This window comes from Festucalex cinctus, chromosome 4 (genome assembly GCF_051991245.1).
Source record: "Festucalex cinctus isolate MCC-2025b chromosome 4, RoL_Fcin_1.0, whole genome shotgun sequence".
Classification (NCBI taxonomy): domain Eukaryota; kingdom Metazoa; phylum Chordata; class Actinopteri; order Syngnathiformes; family Syngnathidae; genus Festucalex; species Festucalex cinctus.
The window spans coordinates 18,267,756-18,279,891 of record NC_135414.1 but is presented as its reverse complement, the minus strand read 5'-3'; the positions used below and the strand labels follow the sequence as shown (position 1 = coordinate 18,279,891).

General features: G+C 38.6%; 1 protein-coding gene across 3 annotated transcripts in view; it reads left to right on the top strand.

Moving 5' to 3' along the window:
• mpped2a (metallophosphoesterase domain containing 2a) overlaps nt 1-12,136 on the top strand; it is a 47,307-nt gene that overhangs the window by 14,077 nt on the left and 21,094 nt on the right. For all 3 annotated transcript variants that reach the window (XM_077519437.1, XM_077519438.1, XM_077519439.1), the window contains exons 3-4: nt 3,347-3,528; nt 6,472-6,697. In XM_077519437.1, coding sequence (XP_077375563.1) covers nt 3,347-3,528; nt 6,472-6,697 — 408 coding nt within the window. The remainder of the gene's footprint in view (nt 1-3,346; nt 3,529-6,471; nt 6,698-12,136) is intronic.

Sequence of the window (12,136 nt, the reverse complement as noted above, 5' to 3'; positions counted from 1 at the left end):
CAGTGAATGAGTTAACCTTGTTGGAGGCACTCAACCCCACCAGTTTCCTATGCGCATTCACCGAAACCTTCTTTATTGTAAAATAAAAATATGATATATATATATATATATTCCCCCCCCCCCCCCCCCCCCCCCAAATTCAAGACATAGATATAGGGTTTACTGTTGCACACATGAAGAGGGTACCCTTTTCAATGAATCTGTCTCTCTTCACTTTGAATTCAGAAAATGTTGCATTCTTTTATTCCCCGCCTCCATGCAGCTTAAGGAAGTGTTACTTTGCAAATCATGCAGTTAGGACGCTGACTCCCATCACTCAACTCAACTCTATATTTATAGAGCACTTTAAAACAACCTAAATCAACTGTTTTCTTAAGATGGCACCCAGGGGTAACATATAGAATGCAATGAGCAGAGGCCCTAGAATCGAACCCTGTGGAACACCATATGTTGTGTCTTTTTGTGCTTCTTTTTTTTACTCAATGTAGTTAGTATGAAGGGATTACAATAATAAAGAAATCACAACATACAATCATAACAGCCAGAAGTCGACTACTGAGCGTACCAAATTCCCTGCAGCACAGATAGGCCAAGCAATGTAGCGTCATCACCTGCAGCCAAAGATGGACAAGTGTGGCGTACCATCACAAATCAGGTGTGTGTCTTGACCTCCACCGAACCCTGAGACTGACTCAGGGAACCACTAGCTTTTGATCGAACCCAGGTTAGGAACCACTGTCCTATAGTAAATAATTGACTGTGCGGCTTTCATGGTTTTCCTCACATCTGGAGTTGTACGTTGAAAGGACTGGTTGTCTTATATTATTATTATCATCATTATTTATGTATTTATTTATTTTGAAATCCATCAATATTGTAATTGTTGTAAATGAAATTAAACATATGTCACCTCAGCTCACCAACAATTGAAACAATTAACCCCAATCAATCATTCCCCAAATAAATAATTTGAGCTGAAGAAAAGCTTTGCTTTAAGTAGTACCAAGTTCTCCCACATCATATGAAGCACTGAAACTGAAAACTTCATTTTTGCTCGTTATTTTTTTTAAATATTTGTCAGCAAACAATCAAGTGCTAGCGATGTTGTTTATGCATATAAACACACACTATGATCCACAGATGGTGTCTACAGCCTGCACGTTTGCGTCACGCTGCAGACGGAGGCCAGTTTGTCCTCTGTTGCACTACTATTAACATGACCTAGCAGATGACTGTTCAGCTGAAAAAGAGAACAACAGATTCCAGGCAATTTGTGATGCCCTTCAACATGTCGTATTCTGCTCCACACAAAACCGGATTCTATGATTAGACCCTTCGAAATGCCGTCGCCTCGTTCCTGCAAAAAAATTCTTTTGTGTCGCGGTGTTTGCTTTCCATCTCTGCTAATCACATCTACTCCAGCCTTTTGATTTCATCAGCCTCCGTCGCCGATTTCCATGCCATGTTTGTGCTCACGTGCATGTTAACTGCCTGTATGCGCACACATGCACTTGTCAGCTTGAAGACTGCAGCGTTGATTATGTGTCTGATGTTGTCAACAGAGTGACATCCCTCCTAATGAAATAATGGTCTAGTGGCAGAGTGCTGGAGCATTGCACATTGGAGACGTCAATTACACTCGCTGTGATTTTCTTTCCATTTAATAAGAGGGAAAAAAAATGTTTTTTCCCCCCGCTTCTTTTTAAAAGATGTGCCCGCATTGAACAAAAAATTCTGAATAAAAGCTTTTTTTTTTCCAGGCACACTTCAGGCTAAGTGTTTTTTGGGGTTTTTTTTTCTTAGTAAATGGATAGAAAGGACATTAATGCACCAGCACTTTAGCCGTCCTTCCACAAAGCAGCCGTTGCCCTCCTTTTGTGCACCAATCAACGCAATGGTTGGTTGTCTTCCAGGGCAAATGACACATTTTTCACTGTTGTAAAGTCACCTTTCATTCAGATGTCTTTTGCTTGGCTGCATATATTATTATTCGATAGTCCATGTAGGGAGCAAGGTTATTTTAGCTAACTAAAACTAATGAAAAAACTAAAACTAAAATTCAAAAAACAATTTTGTTAAAAAAATAAAATAAAAACGAAAATGTTTCTTACAAAACGAAAACTAACTGCATCTACATTACATTTTATGTTTACAAAACTAATTAAAACTAACTATAATTATAGCAAACATGTCCTTCGTTTTTTGGTAATTAATTTAATGAATGAGCCTTTGGGGATGATTTTAAATGTGGTTATCAGTACCGGTAGATTTATTTTGATATTAACCGGAATAAGGACATTTGAAAGTGTGTCACATAGAAGTGATGTCATCTAGCAGCAGCCAATAGAAAAGCACCTTCAGATGACGTCGCTCCCATGGTGTTTTTTTTTAATATTGCACAGAAAAAATACACATTTTTTTAGGGTGCACGATAATATCGTTGGCCGATAATTATCGGCAATTGTCGACCAATTTGATGCCAAACAGATAAAACAGATAATAGCGAAATCTGCCGATAATTATCTGCAATTTGATTTCATACAGATAAACCAGATAATAAAGAAATCCAGCAATAATTATAGACATGCCACGTTGGTCCATCTGTTGTGGTTGTGGCTCATATCAATAAAATTCAGCTTCATGGTGCTTGACATCCATTGAAATATTGTGCAAAGTTTATACAATGTTTCAATGTATTTGTTAGACAGACATATAGTAGGACTCGAAAGTATATTTGTATTCAAGTTAATTTTGCAAACACTTATCGGCTTACTTATCGGTTTTCGACATTAGCACTTCTAAATTATTGGTTTATCGGTATTGGTTGAAAATAGCATTATCGTGCATCCCTACATTTTTTTAAACTAAAACTAATACTGAAACTAACTAAAACTAAGGATTTATTAAATAACTAAAACTAATAAAAGCTAACAGAACCACCCTGAAAACTAATTAAAACTTACTAAATTTAAAAAACAAAACTCAAAACGAAATCAAAACTAACTAAAATGAAAAATTCCAAAACTATAATAAACCCTGGTAGTGAGCTATATGTGTTGTACACCAAATTCTTTTAGCTTCTTGCTATGTATACCTTTGCTTCTTTTTTCAAATGTGTGTATTTTACCACAATAAAAGTCTACAGATGACACAAATGGCAAAGGATAGCATTAAATACAACTTCGGGCATCATTTCTGTATTTAGGTGATATAGCTAAACGGCCACAGTCGACACAACATCAACTGGGGTGCATACAATTTTCTTCCCCAAGAGTGGTTCAATGATTTGTTACAGGACCTTTTCAAGTGACATTCTTGGACATTCACAAGTCTTGTGTGCTTTCAGGGTGGATCCAATTCCCTATGACACTCCAAAGCCAGCCGGCCACACCAGATTTGTGTGCGTATCAGACACACACTCGCGTACAGACGGCATCCAGATGCCCTACGGCGATGTGCTGCTTCACATGGGGGACTTCACGGAGCTGGGCCTGCCCTCTGAGGTCAAGAAGTTCAACGACTGGCTAGGTACTAAGCTGCTTAAACGCCCTTATTCATTGGCGCATATGCATTATTTTTGCTCTGCTTGCATGCTGACATGCAGAGGGTTTTTTTCTCCATTTTTTTCTCCATATTTTTTTTAATAAATATAGAAACATTGTAGTGGTTGCACACATCATAAGCATGGACCACACAATGAACCTCCTCCCATCCTGCGTGACCTCACAACTGTTGTGCTTAAGTGTCTAGTTTAACCTTTGCGACCGAACACCCTGGATCAGTTAACATTTGACCTTTGTCTCAGACCACATGCTGAGGAAGGCCGTGGCCCCTCCATGTTAGATTATGCATGCAAATGTAAATCATTTTTCTGAGAATTGTTTTTAATTTAGCACACATATTTTTAGGCTTTCACCTCTCCAAATGGAGACATGAGCAAGTGCACATATAGCTTTTGTTTTCTTTTACACACACGGAATGTTTTCTTTTTTTTTTTCTTTGAAAAAATCTTTTCTAGCAAAAAATCTAATTGCATTATGAATGATTTATGATAAATGTTCACATTTGTGTCCCATCAAAAATATTTGGAAATTAAGTGCTTTTTAAGTGTGTTTGCTACTTCAGCATTTTTATGAATATATTTGCGGATACATTTGTCAGACTTATAATGTAAAGTAAAATCAATTTGTGCAAAATACCAATACAATATTTAGAATGTTGAAGCAATTCTTTCAAACAAATGTTTTGTGTAACTCTAAATAATTCAAAATCCTCATTACAACAATATAAAAGTATAAAAGCAATGTGAATCACAAAGAACAGTTGAGACTCCAAAATAATACATTTAACTTTTTTCAAATTCATGTTATTTTAAGTAGAACAACAAAACACACTCCTCCCCGTATTGTATATTGCACTACTGTTTTTTCATAAATCATAGTTTATTCGGGAATAATAATAATAAAAAATAATAATTCTAGGTGTAACACAGTTCTTAAGCTTAGGAAGATGTATTATGATAGCAATGAAAAGCAGCGCAAATTCCCAGTTGTGTTGGAGATTTCTTTGATGGTAATTATGTTTCCCCACCTTTTCCCGCATGGTGGCTGGGGAATGTAGAATGTTTGTCTATTTCTAAGTGGATGTGTGATCCACTTGGAGAGTTGGGAGACTCGGAAGATGGAGCTCACATACAGTATAGGTTTAGACAGGTATTTTTGACGCGGAGATGTGAGAAGCTGGTATTAAACATTCACAATAGGAAACCAAGATTCTTCAAATTAGATGATTAGAAAAATCATCGTGTGCTGTTACTGTCAATTCAAATGAATTAGTAGTTCTTGTTTTGCCACATATATAAACCAAATGTATTTGTTTTATTGGTAATATTTGTTGTTACAGCATAAAATAATTTACCAAATTATGTAACAGAGTACTTGTGCTTTTAGCCCCGTTTCATTTTTTAAAAGGAAATCACATTGTACATACTTGCAGAGCAAGCTAAAAAGAATACATGAAGAAGGGTGGAAGAAAAGAAAAAGAGTCCCTTGAAAAAGAAATGTAGAGAAGGGAGAACAAAAGGGTGATAAAGGCCAGACCCTTTGGTTGAGTGCTCAATCGGCTAGAATAAAGTAGTAAGTTAGTTTTGTGCTGCCGAGAGGGAGCGGGGACAAATCACCCAGGCAGAGAAGCACAAAAAAGGTCACTGGAGACATTGAATGATGAGGGGATGAGAATAGTAATAGATGTTCATCGCTATGAAGTTCAGGTTCACGCGTTTCCAGCCGCCCAGTGTCTGCTGAGATGGATAGTGGTCTGCTGTGGTCAAGCAGAACGATCAGATGTGCTTGTAACCTCTATGACTCCGGTTGGAGTTAACAGGGACAGACAGATTATTCACAAGGAAGTCATACAGCAACTATGTGGGCTGCTTTCCACATAAACTGTTTTTTCTTTTCTTTTCAATCTGTACTTGTTTGAATGATCATCACGATACCATTGACCTTCAATTACATCCAATATCACTTAGCTACACAATACAAGAAACAACATGCATGTGCAAATAGAGACCAAAACTGCCAAAGTAGAAAATAAACAAATAAAAGTGAAAGTAAAAACGGATCTAAAAAATATATATTTCAAAAATTAAATAAAAAAAATATATATAAATGGAAAAAAAACATACATAGATAAATAAAAAAAAATAAAAATACAATTAAGAATAAATATAAAACATGTGGAAATAAATACAAAAACAAAGAGATACATAGAAATAAATATAAATTAGTAAATAAAATGCTCTGCTCTCATATTTGTTTATTTATTTATTTATTTATTTATTTATTTATTTAATGTTGCAGACAATGTCGGCATAAAATGTGTAAGGAAAAGTTATTCAAATGGGGCGGTCCTAAGTCTGTCTTGGTTGACTATTTGTTCGTCATCAATGCAAGACTTATAAAAGCATTGGGCGAAACCCAATTGATTGAAATGCCATTTGTATGTATGTTGGACAGCTTTTATTTTCTTTTTTTTTCTTTTTTTAATTGGATGCTTAAAAAAAGATTCTCCTTCACTCAGCTTTGTTACAAGTACATTATGTGTGAGATGTTAAATCTTAAAGCCTGAATCCCACTGGCGGGAGAACATTTGCAACGTTAAGTGAATGTTGATTTCACGTCAGGGTTTACTCAAGGTTTCCTAAACGCTCCCTAAATGTTCTCGAAACAGTTTTAATGGCTTTTCTTGTCGCAACAACATGTTCAAAATTTCCTTGCGACAAGAAAAAACATTGAAACTCTCGGTGAACATTGCGAAACTTGAACAAATCCTGACAGGACACATTTGCTACCTTCGCCAACACTCGCAAACATTCAGTGGGATACGGGCTTGTACTATGACTTATACTACGATTTGAGGCTGTAGCTCACCAATGTAGCTCACCAATCTCCCTGTTTGTTCTTGTCTCAGGTGGCCTCCCCTATGAGTTTAAAGTGGTAATCGCCGGGAACCACGAGTTGACCTTTGATAAGGACTTTATGGCTGAGCTGGTCAAGCAGGATTACTACCGTTTCCCCTCAGTCTCCAAACTCAAACCAGAGGACTTTGACAATGTCCAGTCGCTCCTTACAAACTGTGTGTACCTGCAGGACTCGGACGTCACCATCAAGGGATTCCGGATATACGGGACGCCATGGTAAGACCAAAGACTCAAAACCTTTTATTAGTGGCCCAAAGCCATCCTCGCCGCTTCTTCCTTTCATCTTCGCTGAGTCACATTTACTTCCCGTCGTGTTCTAAATCCCTAAAGTGGAGGGGTGCCCTCCCTTCTGTCAGTGTTTGGCCGTGTTCCAGCTCCCCTCCCTGCAGCTCACTTCTGTACGCTCGGTCAGGGGCCTCGCTTACATGCAAGATGCTATTCCCAGCTTGTGCATTCCTTTATGAGCGCAGGACCTTCACCCGCACTCGGGGCTTACATGACACCTGTGTTTTGACACGGGGTTAAGTGATACACGCGGTACTGGGACACACCGTCAATCGGCTCTCATGTGGAAAGAACTTGTGGAGGGCAGTGTGATTGTTGGAGCCAGCGTTCAGCAGACACAGGCTATTGGGGAGTGTGTTAAAATAAGAAGTGTTTGTGAAGGGAAAGTGTTTACTATCCACATGGATGAGATCACTGCTACATTGAGGGAGGTATGGCAATATAACCAAAATACAAGCAGGGGCATTGGCCGGCACAAACAAAATGCCGTTGTGCTTATCTTAATCACCTAATTTCACTGTTTAAACTAATTCTCATTCCTTCCAATAATATCCCACTGTTACAGTAAACTGCAGACGGCTTTAAATGGCAACTTTATAAAACATGCAATGGTAACAAAATCAGGTAAATATTATTGTGATCAACACAACTAAGATAAAACATCTCCAGAGACTTAGAATGTTAACACATGGACATTTTAAATTTATATTCAAGGGTGGCTCTTATGTTAAACATAAGTTGGTTCAAAGAACATAATATCTAATAATAAATGGAAGGTGCTGCAAAAGCCAGGCACACGCCAAGCAAAGTGGCGTAACCTCACTGGCATCAGTCACCTGCTGTAATTTGTTTGCATTTTTCCACTTCCATCTAGTTACCTTGTCTTAATGTTTATAAAAAATATATATAATATATTGTACTAAAATAGTATATAAAATATATATATAATTTATTGGGCGGCACGGTAGTCGAGTGGTTAGCACGTCCGCTTCCCAGTTCTGAGGTCTCCGGTTCGAGTCCAGGCTCGGACCCTCCTGGGTGGAGTTTGCATGTTCTCCCCGTGCCCGCGTGGGTCTTCTCCGGGTACTCCGGTCTCCTCCCACATTCCAAAGACATGCATGGCAGGTTAATTGGGCGCTCCGAATTGTCCCTAGGTGTGCGTGTGAGTGTGGATGGTTGTTCGTCTCTGTGTGCCCTGCGATTGGCTGGCAACCAGTCCAGGGTGTCCCCTGCCTACTGCCCAGAGCCAGCTGAGATAGGCGCCAGCAGCCCCCGCGACCCTTGTGAGGAATAAGCGGTCAAGAAAATGGATGGATGGATATATAATTTATTATACTAAAATAGTATTATTATTTTTTTTAAATAATGCAACTATATTATTTTTGCTGGCCAAATGTTGGCATTCGATGTGTATGATATATAAAAAGTGATTTTGATTCAAATGTTCGACATTTTTAAGCAAATTTAGTGAAAATGTACAAAACCCACACGCGACTTATGTCTGTTTCCATTTGTTATTATATAACATAACATATATTGCAAATATTGAGAGCAGAGTAGACTGCACCATGAGATGATATATGAAAGCGTCTCTCTCCCACAAGACACTCAGCTGACTGTCAATATAAGATTAGTGTTCACCTTTTCTTTTTTTTTTATTAATCTTTAATTCATTAATTGTAATTTGTATTTAATATTATTTATTAATCCGCCACAAACATACCTTACTTTATCGTCCACCGCCGTTTTTTGCGACTACAGTATGTGAAGTAATATCCGATCAAAACGTGGTATCTGGTCCTGTGACTGTTCACATTTGTTTCTTTAGCTAAAATTAACATTTTTTCTTTTATTGAAATGCTAAAAAATCCACCCCCTCCAAGTGTTTAAACGTTTTGGGCCTTTTGGCAAATTTAATTTTAGTTTGTTTGTTTGTTTTTTCAGATTTCTTGCATTTCCATTCAGGCTTGTTTTCACATTCTTGAAAATTCGAATAAAAATAGGTGGATGGAAACCCACCTTGTGTGTATGTGTGATGATATGTTGAATTAGCTTGTTTTTACCATATGTTTATGTGTGATGCACTTATTGTTTATTTAAACTTCATTTTGCACCTGCAGTGCTGCTCTGTGTTGTGTTATGTTCAAGGCTTTGGCACTGTCTGCTCAGTGGTTCTCACAAGTCTGGTCCAGGCTTAAAATAATCATGTAGGTCATCCTTTTGCAGTTATAATTAGCAGGGTTGGAGCCTCGCCTGAGAAATAATAGAGTATTTAGTTGAGGAGTGGGTCATATCCTAGTGTTTCGCTAACATCACAGTAACAGGAAGAAGCGACTAAAACTCCTCTTGTTCTCGCCTTCCTTCCACCTTTCTTTCCTTGCGTTTGAAAGGAAGGATGCCGCCTTTCCTCCCTGGTGGGTGTTTAGTGTGAGGGCTGGTTGGTAAGTGTCTGTTGTGACAGCTGGGGGTCTCGTGAGAGGAGTAGCGGACAGCTTGGCCACCCCCTGCTTACCCCTCCTCCGCGTCCACACCTCCTTCACACCCATATGCCACCGTGGCCTGAGGTCTGGCCTGCTTGTCCGCTGTGAGGTCTCACTTAGCCACGTAGTGACCCTTCACTTCATCAGCAGCTCACCATATCACCGCCTGGGTGGCCGAGCACCAACGTGCCCTCTGAGGTTCTTCCCTGCCAGCCAAGCGAATTCAAGACCGCTCGGGAAGTCTAGTGTGTAGTAGTCACAGTGTGTGGGTATCAACTCAGCCGCTACTACTTATATTTTAATATTTCTTATTGCATAATTGTTGTATGTGCTGTAAACTTAGATTTTATTGGAATTAAAATAACTATGACTTTCGTTGATAGAATTATAGTTAGGACACCCAGCGTACTGTAGCTTGCTTGTTTCTAGCCAATGGTTCTGTACCTGTGACTTGATGAGCTATTGGTTTTGGTGGGAGGAGTTTTGGGGTCGTGTGCAACGGTACGTGCTTTGCGTGCAACAGCCTGTTTAGGTCTGAGACGTGTGTGCAGTACATGTACCTCCTAATGAACGCTGTTTGTATTGGGAAGAATTAAGGGGATGCAAGAAAGAAATATGGTTTGAATCAGCATGAGATGGCGGACAATAAAACATGCTTAAAGTTTATATAACGGAATGTATGGTCTTCCACAGGGTTCAGTTCCGGGACCTGTGTTGTTTCCATTGTGGTACCATCCTAAGAAAACAGCAGTGGTTGTTTTAGGGTGAACTAATGCTTCTGAATAGTTTTGACAGCAAAAGTTCATGGAACAATCAATAATATATTGTATAGCTCAAGACCGTTTGCTATTGTTAACATTGAAATCAGTCCTTGTTTTGGCTTGATTCGTTCCTCAGTAAATAGATGGGCTGATGTAGACGCAGTCAGCCATGAAAGATACACAACACACACTGTTTAATGACAGATGCTTACCAGACCAAATACCTCAACCTCCTTTCCCCACGCTTGCTCACTTCTACACACGTACGCATGCACATGGACGTGAACACATACACACACACACACATGCACAGCAGATGACCTTGTCGAGCAAACCTCTTAATGGGAAGCTGAAGGTCTGTTGTAGCTGGACAGTTGATGGTTTATTCAAGGATGGTTTTTTTTTGACTGCTTAGGGCAACAATCGGACGAAAACACATATTTTCATTTTTTTGACAATTTCACATTGTCACATGTTCTGTCCACTTAAATCTAATGAATTGGGATTAGGTAAAATTCACAGTAGAAGAACGTCAGAGACCGGAGTAAGTCACTAACAAGTCTCACGTCAAGAACCTCAAGTCCAAAGTTACTGTGGAAAAAGTTGACCCAGTCGAGTCGCCACCAAATTTCAAGCAAGTTAAGTCATTTGATTGTTTAAGTCGTAAGTCAAGTCATACAGTCTTGATCAGTCTTGATATTGAAGACAGCTAGATGATTGCTATAGCTAGGTTAGCTTCACAGGTCAAGCTAGCCTAACTAGCTTACTTTTACAGGTCACAAAGCTATCTTACAGATGAATAGATAGATAGATAGATAGATAGATGTACACGTCATAGATTGGGTAGCACATTTCTATTGCTAAACATTATTTCTACTGCTTAAATACAATAAATAATAGCAATCACAGCCAGCACTTTATTTAATTGTTTTGTAAAATAATCCTTGCACAGTATGGTGGTCACAGGTATGTGAGCAATCCAGCTGGTTCTGCTGTCTGATTCATAATGCAGGCGTACGAGTATGGGAGAGACCGCTTCCTTTCTCTCTGAAGAGATTATCTATTGTCTGATTCTGGCCTTGACCACAGTTTAACTCTCAGATCCAAGATCAAACTGTTACTGGCGCCCCCCGCCTGATCCCACATGCTTGTACTTCCTCATCTGCATCATCCTTCGTCCACAGGGGAGCCTCACGTCTTAGCGCTGCTTCACCGCTTCTTTTAATACAACAAATAAACCTTTTCACTTCAAAACTCCACCATATTAACAAGAACACACCACAAAAATGGGACTTTGAATGACATTAGCTGTAAAAGGTATTTTGTTTTAATCAGCCTGCAGTCACATTTGAATATTACTGCTATTCGTCGTATTAGTGAGTCATACTTCCGGAATTTGTGGCATTTTCTATAGCAACATTTAATCAGAGCACAGCAAAAAATAAAAAATAAGAAGAAAAAAGAAGAAACTTCATAATTTATAAGATATAAATGAATGAAGAACTTATACTCTTGTTTTACATACAAAACGATATAGATTGGAAGTTGTCTGACATCATTGTAAAAATGCTCAATCGGGTGGGGGTGGGGGGGTGTGCGCATGTCCCAAAGGCAGCAGATTAAATTCAACTGCCCTCATTTGTTCTTTGAAGCTCACCTCGGGGGATACTGGAGGGCCAAATGTAGATTTGTCATTTGCAGATTTTAGTGTTATTCATGTATTCATTTTTTGCTGTAAAGGTCAGCTGTGTGTGAGTGTGTGCATGTGAATGTAGAAGTGTACTGTATATAAGAGAGAAAAAGAGTGAGAAATTGGCACCAGAAAGCCAGTAATCCTATGTATTGTTTAGTCTTTACGGAGTTTATATCACATGTTTTGACCATCATTGTAGGCTATATATTTGTCTGTACCATATTGCCTAAACTAGCAATGTTTCTCAACATTTGAGTCCAGACACCCATTTTACATTAGAAAAAAATTCTAGAGATGTTTGATGCCACTTTTTTCAGACAAATACCTTTACTGGTACACAACTCTTGAATCCTCATGATACCACTGCTACTTTTTGAAACGTTACATTTCTATTAATCGAATGACAGATAGCTATATTTACCCAATTTTTGGTAAA